This window comes from Erpetoichthys calabaricus, chromosome 8, assembly GCF_900747795.2.
Source record: "Erpetoichthys calabaricus chromosome 8, fErpCal1.3, whole genome shotgun sequence".
Taxonomy (NCBI): Eukaryota; Metazoa; Chordata; class Cladistia; order Polypteriformes; family Polypteridae; genus Erpetoichthys; species Erpetoichthys calabaricus.
Window position 1 is genome coordinate 150,890,412 of NC_041401.2, and position 17,743 is coordinate 150,908,154.

The 17,743-nt window shown below is 37.4% G+C and overlaps 2 protein-coding genes across 5 annotated transcripts in view; both read right to left on the reverse strand.

Annotated features, from left to right (window-relative positions):
* Nucleotides 1-17,743, reverse strand: part of LOC114656170 (anterior gradient protein 3-like) — a 270,125-nt gene that overhangs the window by 127,129 nt on the left and 125,253 nt on the right. The window lies entirely within an intron of this gene.
* Nucleotides 1-17,743, reverse strand: part of LOC114643119 (tumor necrosis factor receptor superfamily member 14-like) — a 203,729-nt gene that overhangs the window by 30,316 nt on the left and 155,670 nt on the right. For all 4 annotated transcript variants that reach the window (XM_051930532.1, XM_051930533.1, XM_051930534.1 and 1 more), the window contains 2 exons: nt 10,678-10,833; nt 8,231-8,318 (listed from right to left, as the gene is read on the reverse strand). In XM_051930532.1, the coding sequence (XP_051786492.1) occupies nt 8,231-8,318; nt 10,678-10,833 (244 nt within the window). The remainder of the gene's footprint in view (nt 1-8,230; nt 8,319-10,677; nt 10,834-17,743) is intronic.

Below are 17,743 nucleotides of genomic sequence, written 5' to 3' on the forward strand. Positions count from 1 at the left end.
TCAATACCATCAACTTAATTACACACTTGAAGACACGCCATCCTGACAAATATACAGAATTCCTCAGAGCAAAAGAGGAGAATCCTGCGCCACCGCGCACAAAATCAAAAACTGCAGTTGCTCAACGTGTTGATCAGTTACTTGAAAAATCAAAGAAATTTGATAACGATAACCCTAAAGCTCAAACAATTACTGCAAAAGTGATGGAATTTATTGCTCTGGACGATCAGCCATTTTCTGTTGTAGAAGATACAGGATTTTGAAGGCTGCTTGAGCATCTTGAGCCCTGTTGCCAGATACCCAGTCACCGTTATTTTTCTGACATAGCGCTTCTAGAGTTACATAAGATTGTGGAAAGTCATGTGCACAAACTCCTTGCTGAAGATGTCATAGCCATAAGCTTTACCACTGATATATGGACATCTGATATGAGTGCTATTAATATGCTTAGTTTAACTGCTCAGTGGATCGACCGCAAGTTTCAATTGCAGAAAGCAATCTTTCATCCCCAAGAATGCTCTGGATCACACACGGGTGCTGCACTCTCTGTGGCGTTTAAAAGAATGTTTGAAACATGGAAAATACCTAAAGAGAATGTTCATGTAGTATTACGAGACAATGAACGCAACGTTGCAAAGGCTATGGAGGAATGCGGGATCCCAAGTTTGCCATGTATGGCTCATACTTTACAGCTTGATGTGAACGATGGCGTACTTTCCCAGCGCAGCGTCTCGGATACAATAGCGATCGGCAGAAAAATAGTCGGTCACTTTAAGCATTCACAATTAGCCAACTCACGTCTCAAAACTATACAAACTGAACTTGGTATGCAGCCGAAAATGCTTCAGAAAGACGTTTCGACTAGATGGAACAGCACATTCTATATGCTGCAAAGCTTGCTGGAGCAGAAAAGAACCCTTGGGTTCATAATCACACTCCTTGCTCCATTTAAACAACTGACAAAAGAAATTTGCCAGTCTGAAGCCTTGGCTTCTAACGTTATTCCCTCAGTTAATGCTTTAAAACGAGTGTTGACGCATACTGACTTCGGAGTCAAAACCAGTAAAGGCACTCTCTCGTTGGCTCTAAACAATCGTTTCATTGAGTTTTACATAGAATCCATGTACTGTGTTGCCACTATTGTAGACCCGAGATACAAAGACCGCTATTTCGATGCAGATGTAAAATCACTGGCACTCAAAATGTTGCAACCTCAGATGGAACTTGCATCGAACGAAATGCAAACGACTGAATCACAGATAGATGGTCCACAACAGAAAAGGGCCAAGAGAAATGACGAGGTGGCATGCACACTCTTTGAAATGTACAACGAAATTCTTGAAGAAAACAAATTGATGCCTCAGGAAAACAGCCAGATGACAACAGAGGTGAGTTTAAAAAAAAAAAAAAAAAAAAAAAAAAGCTCTGTGGAGATCTTTACAACATTGTTTTAAGTAAATAACTAGTTTGCTGTCGGATCGAATATCACTATTCTAACATAATTCGAATGTATAAAAAATCTTGGAAGGCAAGAAAGAAAAACGGCAATCGAATGTAAAAGAGCGGTTGTTGGTTTTACCTCGCACTAACCTTGGCTTCATGTTACTTAAGACGTGCTGGACACTATTGTGGGATTTTACAGATCTGTTTTTGCACGTAAGTTTTTAGGATCAGCCTATACGTGTTTCTAAATTGTTAACCCATATTGTTATTAGTCATTAGTTAAATGGTCGGCATCTTCTGTGTTAAACACACCCATTTTTAAAAAAAATATTTATATATATATATATATATATATATATATATATATATATATATATATATATAATATGTATATATATATTTTTTTATATATATACAGTATATATTTTATATATATATATATATATTTTAATATATATACAGTATATATTATATTATATACGTATATATAGAGCATATTTATTGTAGGTAGATCATTTCGACCTGGTCATTTTAAAAGTAGCTCGCAAGCCAAAAAAGTGTGGGCACCCCTGATCTGCAGTGAAAAGCAAAAATATTAATAATAAAATGTTTCAAAAAACACCAAATACAATACAGACATGCATTCAATTCAAATGCCAGTTACTTATTTTTATTGTAAGGATTCTAATCTTAATCTGACAGTCCTGGTAAAAGCCAAAATGCAGATCTATCTTTTAGATATGAAAGATGACACAGAATATAATACTGTATATGTATGCATGCTACTCGGCAGGTGCAAGGATTTCTTTCTGAAGCACCAATCCCAAGGAATGAAAATCCACTGAAATACTGGAACAACAACTGGAGTCGGTTTCCTACCATTGCCAAAGTAGCACTGTCAGCTCCATGTACTAGCGTGGACAGCGAGAGATTATTCAGTTTGGCTTCTAATGTGACAAGGCAGAGATGCTCTTGTTCGTTAAGAAAAACCTCCTCATCATGCTTAAAAAATAGAAAAGAATGATAAGACTCCAGAAAAAAAGTTATTCATTTCTTTACTGTTGTACGCTTTTCTGTTTTTTAAAATTATAGATTGGTTAGATTTATTCCATCAAAAAGAAAGAAAAAAGTTATGTGGTATTTAATACTGCAGACTGTAAAACAAAGGATCAGACAGCCAGCCAAATGTGGTTGAGCAGAAGCCATTTTAATGATTGTAAATAATCTGCAAAAGTTGTTATTCTTAAGTGGTACTGCTTATTTCATTGTCATTGTACATTTTACCATTTTTTTTCAGTTTTCATTTTTTCGATTATTGTTGAATTTGTTGTATTTGTTCCATCAAAAAGAAAGAGAAGAGTGTTATTTAAAGCAACAACTTGCAAAACTGTTTCCCATATAACCAAAAGGTAGCCAGCCAAATGTGGCAGATATCATTTGTTTTTAATGATTGAATGTGGTGTGCAAAATTGTTATACAAATAAATGTTCACTTTGTCTGTAATTCTTGTTCAGACAGATCAAGTGTAATTTTTCTCTGTATCTTATAAATATGTATATCGGCATCGGCAGATAAGTACATAGACATTATCGGATATCGGCATTGGTCCAAAATTCCCATATCGGTGCATCCCTAGTCAAAACTCCTGTGGGTACGTTAGTTGATCATTAGGATCGTCACTGACTACTGTATCTACACTCTTGAAGGTCACTTTTTCACCCTGTATAAGATCAAGAACTTTGTTGTTAACATGTAGAGAATCATCATTTGTGACGCTCAGTATTGCTCTTGCAGCAAGTTCTTGGGGAGTCACAGTCGAGAAATTAATATCACTGTAAAGTTGAGCAACTGGGTCTTGTTGTTGTGGTAAACATTGAGAAGGTAGTTCTGCCGTGTCTCTAGTTTTACCTTCCCAAATTTGAAGAAGCCATTGAACAAATTGAGTTTCACTTTCGAGAGCTCTCATGTTTTTTGTGAGTTTTAGGACTTTCATTTCGTTCCACAGCCTGTGTTTGTTGATGGAAGAGGCAACGGTTAGGGCTTGAGAACCGTGGAAAGATAACAGGCAGTATTTGGTGGAAATTAGGGATACTGTCGTTCATTTTAGAACAAAGGCTTAGGAAACAACCGTCGCAGTATAACGAAAATAGGAAGGAGTGAAACCAATGCCAATGGTCGACAGAGTACCTTCCTGTAGCAGGCTACAGAAAAGACTCCCAGGTACACACATGGCTGAAGTGAAAGGTCACGCGGTCAGGCTAGATATAGGGCGGTGACGTGACACCAATGGGGTCATGAGAGAGGATCGGGGAACGCGGTAGTCTGAAGGAGGAATAGGAATCGAGAAAAGCTGTGTGGGGGTGTATAGGAGGCCTCAGGCAGCGTGTAGAAGGGTTTGGAACAGCAGGAATAGGAATCGAGAAATGCAGTGTCGGCTGCGTGTGGGCGGGACCGGTTTTGAAGAGGAGCCGCAGGTAGCGTGGGGAAGGGTTTGGAAGAGGACGACTAGGAATCGAGAAATGCCATGTCGGTTGTGTGTGGGCGGGACCGGTTTTGAAGAGGAGCCGCAGGCAGCGTGGGGAAGGGTTTGGAAGAGGATGAGTAGCAATCGAGAAATGCCGTGTCGGATGCATGTGGGCGGGACCGCTTTTGAAGAGGAAGCGGGACAGACCAGAAGAGAAATATATATAAGAGATACCAAATCAGGCTTGACTCACATGACCTTGCACAAAATTATAACCAACAGTTCGTTCACACTGCACAAATGCATTATCATCTCCCCAAGAGAAAATTAATTCGAAATGGAAATAATAAAAATTCTTGATCTTACATTTGTACTAGAAAGCTCTAGCCCATGGCCGAGTTCCACTAAGCCCAATGGGTCCTGGAGATTTTATACAGATTTCTGTCTGTTTTATAATGATTTTATAATGATTTAACCAGGTCACGTGATTTGGTGTCTACCCTATACAAAGGGCAGAAAATCTTATTGACAGGCAAGTGTAAGAATTCTTGGGGTTAGCAGGTTACTATCAAGGTTTGTCCCTTTAACAGACATCACAACAAAGAGGACTCAGAATATGGCAGTGTGGAATAGTCAGGCAGAACAGGCATTCCATGGTATACCTAATTTTCGCAACAATTCTTGCTACTTCTAGCCTTTATTCACCTTTTTTTCTCCAAATCAATGCACCAGGGAATGACTTTGGAGCCGCACTGACTCAGATTGTTCCTTATCTGGAAAGTGATTGACTGGGAAACAAGGTACAGTGGAACCTTGGGTCACGAGCGTCTTGGAACACATACAAATCGGGTTATGACCAAAAAGTTCGCCAAACTTTTGCATCTGTTCACGACCACACACTCAGGTGACGAACAAGCCAGTTTCCCTTCTGTTTCTTATGCGCTGATGATTTCTGCACGTGTTCAGTCTCTCCCTGTGCATTAGCTGTGAACTCTTTGTGCTCTATTTCATTTCCCTTCTGGTTCGTACGTGCTGATGATTTCCGCACGTGTTCAGTCCCTCACTGTACATTCACTGTGAACTCTTTGTGCTCTATTTCGTTTCCCTTCTGGTTCGTACGTGCTGATGATATCTGCATGTGTTCAGTCTCTCCCTGTACAGTACATTGTGCTCGGTCAGACGTGCATCGCGCAGAGGGACTCTACCTCAAAACTGTAACCTCCTCTACACCCAGTTTCCTGCTCACTTCCTTCATGCCAGAACTCGACTCATGCAAGGTTAGTTTTCTTGGTTGTTTATGGTTAGTGTTTGTATAAATTAAGGATTTTTCAAATTTTCATTTTTTCCCTGTGCTTAAAACTCATTAAAAAAAAGTGTTTACAGCGAGCGGTTCCTAAGGCTGTAGCGTGAACTCTTGCAATGTTAGTTTTCTCTGTTCAAGGTTTTCTCAGTGTTATTCAATGTTTTTACATTTAGTTTACTATTACACTGTGCATTCTATGGTATAATTGGCTATTTTTGTGCTTAAAAATCTTTAAAAAAATATATTTACATACAGTTCATACGGTCCAGAACGGATTAATTGTATTTACATACAATCCTATGGGGGAAATTACTTCGGGTCAAAACCAAATCGAGTTGCGACCCGAGTTTTGGAACGAATTACAGTCGTGACCTGAGGTTCCACTGTATGCTGCAGTGGACTGAGAACGTTTGCTATTAAGTGGGCTGATGCACTCTGCTAACACTGAACTAAGTTGGGGCTCAGTGTAAAACGTGAATATGGTGAGTGCTTTATGAAGACTAGCTTCTGTAGACACAGAGGGGTTGGAAAAAAGGGCAGCACTTGGGCTCCTTTTCACAGGAAAGAGGAAGTTTCATGCAAAGAGCCCATTACATCCGCTCATTCAAGTCTCCTTACTTACAGTCCTTGAACAAAAGATCACCCATGGACAGGAAGTCCAGTGTCATGTGACCACAGTATCCTGAAGGAAGCAAAGCTGTAGTGACATTACACAACTATACAGGAGGAAGGAATTCTACTTCCATCATTGTGTCATTAACAATAGAATCCCTAAAGGCTACGAAAAAACTCGTAATCCCAGACAACCTTAAATTCCTTCGCACCTCTCCATCAATGTCTTTTATTTTGTAAATGTGTCAATCAGCACAAGCAGCAAGTAGACTGCTATCCCATCCCACCCAAAGTTGCAGGGCAAAAAGATCTCCCAGCTCAAGTCTTGTTTATCTGGGAGTGATGTTCCTGGAGCTATATAGGGTAAATAATAAAAATAATAATAATATCGACAGAAAATTAATATGTGTTCTTGGATGGTGCAGAGGTTAGAACTGCTGTCTTATAACCAAATGTACATGAGCAATTCACCACGCTAGTGTTTAGATCTGGCAGTGCCATGCTGACGCCATGCTATGCACCCAAAAAGAAGAAGCCTTTGATTTCAGTCTGTAACAGCCAGTGTAAAGTTTTTCTACCTGTAAAAGATATCGCTGAAAGGATATAAGCAGACACACAAATGTTGGTGAATCATGTCTTCTTGGTATCTTGTTGTCATTTGAATTTTTTGTTATACAGTTTTATTCTTGAATAAAAGTACACTTGTTTCATTATACCTTTGCGAAAGTGTTTATTTTATATTCCAGTAACCACTTGAATGAGATCAAATCTGTCTCTGCCTTTCTCGCGCATACACACACATATTCATACATGAAAACATAACTATTTGAAAATGCTATGCCATTTGAACATGAGTTATCATTTACACGTTTTTTTTTCGATCTTGCCTGAACTCCGCATTATGGTGCATGTTACCGAGTATGCAGATAGACTTCTTTTTGGGCTCATACACTGTCAGCATGGCATTGTCAGATCTAAACACTAGCGTAGCGAATTGCTCACGTACTAAAGTGACTATAGCTTCAGGTGGAAGTCCTATTTTACTTATGGGGCCAAGCACAGTTGTGTTGTAGTGAAGCAGTCTATTAGCTTGTGAAAGTGCTGTGAAGAAGCTGTCTGTTGTTACAGTTCTGCCTTTGTCCAGAAATGGCTCCATAAGCTTTATGACCACAGACTCGGAAAGTCTATGCCCTGGGTTGTAACTCAAAACACAGCTCTCAACAAACTGTTGCCAGATGTCCAAAATTGCAGCAAATCTGTCATTTTTCACACGTTCTACATGGGTGTCTTTGTTGTCAAAGCACAAATGCCATATGATAGTCTGATAGCAGTCACAGGACATCGTATCTTTGATTGCCTGTACAACAAATAATTCTGAGCAGGCATCAACCTCAGCACCAACTGTGAGATAAACAGCATCAACTCAGAGAGGGAGAGGCAAGTTCATTGTACCACGTGAACATCACTGACAGAATAAAACTGAAAAATAAAATAAAAGAGCTAACTTTTATAAGTAGCCAAAATTTACACTGGGTGCTACAGACTCAAATCAAATGTACAGTATGTTTTTATTATATTATAGTAATAATAACAGCAGCTCACTACTCAAAATGTGGAGTGCCAGGACTCAAACCCGGAGCCTTTTGGTTATAAGGCAGCAGTTCTAACCTCTGCACCATCCAAGAATGCTGAACTTTCTGTCGATTGACATTTGAGCTTGGGTTGACTCATTGACACCAACATGTAAACTGAATGATTTTTTTTTCTTTTGGTTATATTCTTGAATAAAAGCACACTTGTTTATTTGATATTTAGACTAAAGTCTTCACACATTATACACTTCACATCATTAATAATATAATAATGAAAAAGTTTGTTTTAGGTATGTGTTCAGCATTTCTTGCTTTGCATATCCTGTCATCCTACATTTACACAGATAGTTGTAGATGCGGAACATACATGAAATGTATGTATTCCAAATAACAATATATTATTTACCCAATACAATTCCAGGCACACCACACCCAGATAAACACACTTGAGCTCTGAGAATTTTGCGACTGACTTCAGCTCTGTCGAGGGGTGGGGATGGAATAGCAGGCTGCTTGCTGCTTGTGCTGATTGACACATTTGCAAAACAAAATTCGCTGATGTAGAGGTGCGAAGGAATTTAAGGTGGCCCGGGATTACGTTTTTTTTTCATAGGCTTCAGTGATTCTAGTGTTAACTGTTGAAATAATACTATGGTAGTTCAAGTTCTCAACTTTTTGTGCTAAATGAATGAACCAAATATTACAAGTAAATTGACTGCATATAATTTAAAGTTCTTTTTACAAAAATAAAAAAAAGTTATTCAAAAACAAAAAAAATTATAAAGTTTCTGCTGTGTAAATTTAAAAAAGGCTCACTTGATATGTTTCTCGCACTTAGTTAATGTTCCATTTGAGTATGTATTTTCTGGACAGTCTTCACACTGTGTGTCTTCTTTTGCATTTCCTGAAATACAAAATGAATAGAGCATAAAAACATATTATTCTAATTCTCAGTATCACCTCAAATTGTGTTTAAACAGTTCCTATGTCATTTCAAATTGACACTGACACCTTTATGTATAAGGAAGATTTAAACTTTGTACTACCTTAATTCGAAATCAAAGCAAAGGTTTAAAAAGAAGATCTATAGAGACATATTAATAAATGATCCATACGTTATTATGCTGAATTAATTACAAGCTAGAAACTAGCTAGTTATAATGCATTACAGTAGTGAATTCTACTTGAGACAAATACATGAACTTTCTTTAATCCGGACAGTAATTAACCAAATTAAATTTACTACAAGTAAACAAGAAAATGACAAACATGAGTTATGTACTAATATGAGTAGTAAGGAATAGATTATTGTCAAAAGTTAAGCCTAAATTGCATGCAGATTCATCAAAACTAATATTCAGGACCTTTCAGTTGTAAGGTTTGCTGTTACCGTACTTGTTAATGCTAACAGACTTATGTTTTTTTAGGATATGGACATCACTCATCCAATTAGAATCTTAAAATTTTAATTATTAGGTACAGTTGAGCGTGATGTGTAGAAAAATAAATGTTATAATTTGTAATTGTAGTATATACAGAGAAAATAGCATCAATCCCAAAGAAAAAGCCAGAAGGACACCATATCTAATTTCAGAATAGAAAAATGTTTTGTACGTTTTGAAAACAACTTGTTTAAATAATGAGCTCAAACATGAACGATCAGAACCTGACTTAACATTACAGAACATTCTCAAACCCACTTAATCAAAATCAGACTTGCAGAGGACAGAGTTCATCATGTAGTATAAGGTAATAAGGCAGGAACTAACCCAGATAAAGTGCTTGACTATTGCAGGGACCCCTAATACAACTGTCCACAATTACACCAACAAATAGCTAATGTTTAGAGTTGTCAGTAAACTTAACCTGAATGGCTTTGGGGATGCAGGAGGAAAATGCATTCAGACAGGGGAAAAAACATCCAAACTCCACACAGACAATGACTGGACATAGGATTTAAATCCAAGATGCTTGACCCTTGACTCATCCACCGGCCCTGCATAATTCTCAACCCACTAATAAAGAATGGTGTAGTTAATATAGTGAAAATCAACCTCTAAAATGATAATGCTTATATTATTTCATATATAAATGGGTATTAGAATGTTATTACCACAATAATTTTGGGCTGTTTCTGTTTTGACCATGGTGAAAACAAGACTGAAACTTTTGAAATAGGCTGTAATATGCATGATGTGTCCCACCAGTGGGACACTGCCATATTTTGAAGTTTTTTATGTATATTGCAATAAACCCACAAATCAATCAAAAAACAGTAATTGTATTTTTAAATACCTAAGTTTGTCTTCTTTTAAATAAGTCACAAGTTTCATGTTGTATGCTCTGTTTTAGTAGTAAAATATGCGATTTTCACATGTATATGCCAAGGTGAGCAGCACGACATAGTATATGGAGACACTAGTGAAGTCCTATACTCCTTCTTGGCAACTCAGGTCTGCCAGAGAACAGCGTCTGGTGATGCTGCCTCCATGTGGTATCAAGTCTCAATTCAGACTTTTTTCCTGTGTTGTTCCTAGTTGGTGAAACAAGCAACCCACCTCCACTTGTATTGATGACTCCCTCAATGAAATTAACAAGCAACTGAAAACCCATCTATTCTATGAATATTTAATTGATAAGAAAAAAAAAACTCTTTGCTCTGTGATATTTCATATTGTTAGTTAATTTGTTGTTAGACTAAGTTTAATTTCTTTAGTGATTATAATCCATGATTGTATATTTATTAGTAATTACATCTTTATCACTTGTGGCAATCAACTTTTTGTTACCTGTCCTACTACACTTACTGAACAAACAGGTTGTAGCCTAATGTTACTTGACTGTGTTTACTTGTTTTGTAAGTCGCTTTGGATAAAAGCATTTACAAAGCAAATAAATGTAAATGTAGTAGTTTCCATTCTTTGCTGGAAAGTGACTTGGAGGTGAGAAGTGAATCATGTAGTCCAAGCACAAGAGTTTCTCTATCCTAGGGTTTTACTTTACAAGTGTCAGTAGACAGGATAGTAATACTAATCAACAGAATGGTACACAAAAGACAGCAGTGGAGAAACAGGAGGTGAGTACTTCCACAAAGCTTTCAGTTCTAAATTCCTGTTCATAATAACCATAAAAACAAGATTACTGTGATAAACGGTAAAGGTAAGAACTGTTCATCTCAGTCTCAAAGGCAGGAAGACTTGTTTGACTTTAGCTAATTCCAGAACAAGCATTTAGTAACAAGGAATGAATAAATTTATATTTACCTTTTCTTGAGATAAACTGTCCTGGACTGCAGCTTTGATGTTTCTGGCCAATAGTACAGCTGCTACCAGAAGATACTATGCAGAAATACCCAGGCAAAACACTGCATATTGTGTTGGATGTAGGTGTACATTCTTGAATTTTCATAAGAGCAAGACCTGATTAAAAAAAAAAAAGAACAAAAAAAAGCTTGTCATTGGAAGCAAATCAGAATTGAAATCAGAGTGTTTATGCAGTCAATCTTAACTATTTTAATATCTATCATGTTGGTGCTTTTCAAACTAAATGAGCTAACAGATGCTGTGAATCACATGCTTTATAATTTGGACAAAATATATAAGACAGATGCACACCGCCAGATGCTACCTTCATAGGTAGCTGCCTGCTAAGACTGATCTCTTGTCAATGACTGCCACACTATGAAAAAAAGAAAGGACAAGAATGCTATAGCATGTTTAAGAAACAGCACTAACAAGGCGAAAATGCAGAACCAAACAAGACACTGCAAATAAAGCAACTGCACTAAACAAAATGCAGAGCACCCATGGAAACCCACACAGACACAGGGAGAACATGCAAACTCCATGCAGGGAGGACCCGGGAAGCGAGGCAGCAGCGCTACCACTGCACCGCCCGGTTTTATATTTTTGATTCTTAAAAAGTTTTGGAACAACTTTTATAGGCAGCAACCTTCTTTAATTGAGCAGCTGGTATTTTCTTTTCGTTATATTTCAGCCAGGGTTCTTCCTCTGGCTGGGTTTAAATATCTCTTGTGTGTCCCATTTGCTCATTGTTTATGTTAACCTTGTTGATTATTTAGTTTCTTTATGTTTAAATATCTTTTCTTAAGGAGTCATTAAATTCCCACACCAACAGTTTAAAAGGATGTGCCAAATATAAATAAGACAATAGTAAAACCTTTGCCGGTAAACAGCAGCACGTAAATTGAGTTCCTGTTTCTTTTCAATCTCTCTGCACATGCCTGATTTCAAAGATGCCTGACATTTACACATTCTACATGACTTTAATGTAACTGAAAAAAAAGCATTAGAGGAGAATGACCCAGAGCTGAAGAAAATTTACAGAAGGGGTTAATCTGGCAGAATGAGCTGCCAATTGGTGACTCCAGCCTGAGAGGGAACACTGCTGTTGACTGTCCTTTCTTTCTCTAAAGGGCTGCACTTACTGGCAGTACTTGAGGGGAGTGAGGATGGCCAGTGCCCCAGTGACAATAAGCATGGTCCCCTGGTGGTCCCCCTAAATGCGGAGGCTACCTGGGTCTGAGAAAATATATGTGAGCAAATTTTTATACACTGGGAACAGGTAGAACAAAAAGAAAAAACATTTTTTACTGGAACTCTTAAGGCAGGCGCACAAGTCAAGTTAAATTGGTGAAAAGTGACATAAAAACAAGCAACTCTCCATATACTGTACTGTAAGGGTGATTTGAATATTTTAAAACAACCTTGTTTTTATTTTCCATGAGTAAGTTAGCCAATTCTAACGAGTCTTGTTATTTAGTGTGTTGTTATGTGAGCTGGCGGACAAAATTGTGATAAAAGAAAGCACAGTGGTAAATTACAGTGAACTGTTAAAGATAAGCAAACCGTCTTTGACCATTTATATTTCACATTATGAATTAAAATAATATTTTACAAGAAGATAATTACCTGAACTTAAGTTCTGTAATTTATAAGCCCAACAGATAAACATTAAAAAAAGTATTTCATCAGCTTTGAATTGTAATGCTATGGTCTAAGAATTTCATGTGACATTTGGCTTATCATTTGTTTTGCTTTTTAATGTTTCTAAATGAAGAGAAAAAAGGACATAATGTATTTCTTTGAAAAAAGAAAGATAAGGGTAAGAAAAGTCATTCAGTGCCAAATGATTCATGTGCAAAGACAGCCAAAGAGCCAGGAGATAGAGAGCAGGAAGGTTATTCAGCTGGAGAGACAGCTGGTTTGCAGTGTAGTACAACAGAACAAAGAGGGACAGGTGAATGACTTGATAGTAAAGCTGAGAGTGACATGAAAGCCGAGTATAAGATGAAAACAGAAGCCTTGTGCTTCTACCAGCACTAATCCGTCAGGTTTAAGATGAGATGTGAGATGTTCTCTGACACTCTGCCATAATGTGTAGATGTGTTTCTTAGTGCTTGTCCTAATCTGCAGATATCAGCAAATGTATGATCCACTGATGCAACCAGTTTTGAAACTATACCCAAAGATATTGATAGCAGACAGGAGAAGATGTTTCAAGATGGTCTGGTAGAGTATTCACCCCTGGCTTGAATACTCAAAAAAATTTGGACTCTACATATTGTCACGCCTGCAGACACTTTAGCCCTCCCAAAAAGCTCAGAGACTGTATTTGACTCACCATCAGGATTTAACAACTGGAAAAAAGCAATTTACAACGAGGGAGTATTTGCAATGCACACAAAGTCTGAACAGCATAAAGAGGTAATGCTGCATGGGGGGACTAACAGCTAGCTTTGAAAAATAATGCAACATTAGTTAAACAAAGATCACAACAAACAGGCTAAAGAAAACAGCAGTTAGCAATTGCTCAGCATGACAAGTCTGGCAAAGAGGTTGACTTCTATTCAAAATGCAAAGTATACCAGCAAAGTAATTCAGAATGATGTGCTGAGTTGTTTGGCAGACATAATAAGAACAAAAATAATAGAAGAAGTGAAAGAGAATGAGGTCTTTAAAATCATGGCTGATGAAACAAAATGTTTAAAAAAATAAGAACAGATATCTCTGGTACTCGGGTACTATTTCAGTAGAGCGATCCATGAAAGCACCATCCACCTTGAATCAACTGAGCAAGTAAATGCAGCAGGACTTACTGACAAAATTATATACATACTAGAACGTTATGGTCTTTAATACAGACACAACTTAGTCTCCCAAGCATATGATGGTGCCTCTGTCATGAATGTCAAATATACAGGAATCCAAGCTTGCAATAAAGAGAAAGAAAAACCTGAATTTCACATGCATTGCAGTGCACAATGATTAAATTTAGTTTTAGTGGATACAGTCAAAACTGTCCCTGAGGTAAAATAGTTCTTTTTCTTGGTAGAAATATTGTATATATTCACATCTGGGTCCTATGTGCATCAGAAGTGGCTTAATGTACAGAGAGAGAGGTACGAAGGCGCATCAAGAGAGCTTCACAGGCTAAGCAACACTCGCTGGGCCGGTCAGTATATGGCTCTGCATAATATTATGACTAGACTGCCTGTTGTTAAATGATTCTTGCAAGAGATATTCCAAGAAAGCCTCTGCAATAGATCTGTTGAAGTGTGAGGTCTTGCTAGTACCGTTAGATTTATAGTTTATTGTTTGTCTTGTCTTATACATAAACGTCTACACGTGGAAGTGTGTGCGTCTGCCCGGCCCAGAAGTGAGAGGTGGAGTCCGGGTAAGGGCTCCACCTCTGAGGAAACAGAAAACTCATTTAGCTGCTAATAACACAAGCGAGGCAAGCATGTCAGCAAAATGAAACCTCTGAAGAAAGACAGCCGCTTAGCCGCTAACATCGGCAAAACGGTATCCCTTTTTACTTTTCCTCCCGCTGCTAATACACAAGCGATTCAAGCACGTCAGCAAAGCGAAACCTCCTAGGAGAGAGATGCCCAGAGTAGTTCCTTTCAATTACCTGACATCTCTACATTTCAATTATTTTTCTGACGATTTCAATAATTTCTAGGACCCCGGGCTTTTTACAGCACGGGCTTACACAGTTAGTTCTATATAAGTTTACGGAGCTACCAGACTTCTGTTCAAAATGTTATAATCTCCTTTACTTTGCCTTTCAAAAGTCTTGATTTAGTTTTGTTGATACCTTGTGGAATGAAGTGTTGAAAATGGTTGAGCAATGTAATATTATAGTAGAGTCAGCTGCAAAATGACAAAAAAGGTTAAGCTCTCAAATTTGCAGAAACTATACTGCACTCAATTCTGTAGATCAGAAATGGTCAGATTCTTCTTAAAGTTCTGTGTAAACTTTTTTTATCCCTGTCTTAGATTAGATGCTTGCTGAGTTTAGTAAATGATATCTAGCAAAACCTATGACATAAAGAATGGCACCCAAAGCTTAAAACATAAAAGTGGTGCATTTCTCAAAGAGGAGGATCTGTTTTCGTATGTTAGAAAACAACGGATCAAACATGAACGACCTGGGGCATGAACCACCGTATATACTCGTGTATAAGTCGGGTCTTGAAACCCGAAACAATAATCATTAAATCAGACCCTGACTTATACGCCTGTTCAAAAATGCGACACTTAATTTTTTTTTTTAACATCTTGCTTCTTCTAATCTCGCACCAGTTTCTCAGACACATCAAATTTTGTTGCAGTAGTGCAGTTACCAATTTCTTTCACTGCTTGAATGACTTTTAATTTAAAACCAGCTTCATATTTTCTTCCGATTGAACACTCCATCATAGATAAGTGATGCTCCTATGATAAAGGTGTGTGAGGATGTGAGATACAAACACCACAAAACAATGCAAATATCATTTCGGAATAGTTTGGTTATTACTGTGTGGTCACGTAGGCACAATACATAGAAAAAAAGGCAATTTGCTCTCTCAGGTGGGCGTTAGCATATCATAATCTCTTGGACCAATAGCGTGAGTTTTCCGCATTTGACTTATATGACCAATATTATGAAATACCGGAAATTATACGGTAAAATCAAGCCTCTACTTATCCGCGGGAGAACTTAAATGAGAGTATATATGGTACATTAGTTCTGACAAATTTTACAAAGGAAACCTCAGAATGGCATGATGACCCTGTATTGTAGAATTCATGTCATCTATGCATTGAGTAAAGGAGGGCAAGAGCATTGAATCTAGATCAGTTTGTTAATCTGCTTTCAAGAAACAATAAAAATCGCAGAATACAATTGATGTAAAAAACAAAATGAAAATGTAATGATTAAAACTAAACACAAGAAGATCATATAAGCTCTGTTAAGTGATGTAAATATGTCGATACATAATGTTAGAATAAAAACCATAATAGTTCTACAGAATACAAATGTAAAAATATTACGCTTCTGAAATAAACATTGAATTAACAAAATACTGTTGTATATATAGTGTTTCATAATTGTCTTTTGCTTCTTAATTCCTGTAATCTGCTGTGATGATTAAATACAGAACTGTAAGGTCAAATGTATCTGGTCCCTCTAATAGAATAACTGGCCCGAGTCTGTCCCCCCAGCTGAAATGGTCTAGAACCACCACTGTCTGCTCTATATGGCTATGTAACCTAATGTCTGGACAGAAGGTGTTTCTGAACATGGACACACAGCAAAGAAATGATCATAGCTGTGAAGATGCTGTTTTGGAAGCATACTGTACATAGTTACAAGATTAAGTATAACTGAAGAATCATTGGTCAAATTTGTTGAATTCCCAAAATATATAATATTAACCAAAAGTTAAAATTAAAATAGAAATGGTCGAAAGTTCAAAAAACTATACTGCAACCAAACTGAACGCTAAATTACAGAAGAAACAATATAGAAACTACTATTTAATAATGATAATTAAAATAAACAAAATATCCTGCATGCAGAGCACTTAGGTTACTGGAAAATCAAAATATATTGCTTGACAGGCTGTAAAAATGAGCAGTTAATAAATCAGACATCAAAAAACAGACAGGGAATACCCCCTGTCTGTCTGCAAGTTTACACTGAAAGGTCTCATTCGCAAGGAACCCAAGCACAGAGAAAACCTACACCCTCACTTAGAATAGTGCGATTATGCATAGTAGAGATCTCACTGGGAAAGAAGTTCATAAGGATGCTTTAACACATGATATCCAATATGGTGTTCCACAAGGCTCTATCCTGGGTCCGTTGCTCTTCTCAATCTACATGCTTCCATTAGGTCAGATTATCTCAGGGCACAACGTGAGCTACCACAGCTATGCTGATGACACACAGCTGTATTTATCAATTGCACCTGATGACCCCGAATCTCTTGATTCACTAACACAATGTCTAACTTGTATCTCAGAATGGATGAATAGTAACTTTCTCAAATTAAATAAAGAGAAAACTGAAATCTTAGTGATTGGCAATAATGGATACAATGAGGCTATTAGAAATAAACTGGATGCATTAGGATTAAAAGTCAAAACGGACGGAAAAAGCTTAGGGGTAACTGTTGACTGTAATCTAAATTTTAAATCGCATATTAATCAGATCACTAGGACAGCATTTTTTCACTTAAGAAACATAGCAAAAGTTAGACCTCTTATATCATTGAAAGATGCTGAGAAATTAGTTCACGCGTTTCTTTTCAGTCGACTAGATTACTGTAACGCCCTTCTCTCAGGACTACCCAAAAAAGACATAAATCGTTTGCAGCTAGTGCAGAATGCAGCTGCTAGAATCCTTACCAGGAAAAGAAAATCCGAGCACATCTCTCCAGTTTTGATGTCACTACACTGGTTACCTGTGTCATTCAGGATTGACTTTAAAATTCTGCTTATGGATTATAAAGCCTTTAATAATCTCGCCCCATCTTATATATCGGAATGTCTGATGTCTTATATTCCAAATCGCAACCTCAGATCCTCAACTGAGTGTCTCCTTAGAATTCCAAGAGCAAAACTTAAAAGAAGTGGTGAGGCGGCCTTCTGCTGTTATGCACCTAAAATCTGGAATAGCCTGCCAGTAGAAATTCGCCAGGCTAATACAGTGGAGCACTTTAAAAAACTACTGAAAACACATTACTTTAACATGGCCTTCTCATAACTTCACTGTAATTTAAATCCTGATACTCTGTATATCCAATTCATTATAATAACTATTCATGGTGTCTCTAAAATCTGTACTAACCCCTACTCTCTCTTCTGTTTCCTTTTCCAGTGTCCTTTTGGTAGTGGCTTGTGCCACCACCATCTACTCAAAGCACCATGATGTTCCAACAATGAATGATGGATTAAAAGCCAGAAGTCTGTATGACCATCAGCATCAAGTGACTCCATGAGAACCCTAACTACAAAGGACTATTTCATTTATGTTAGG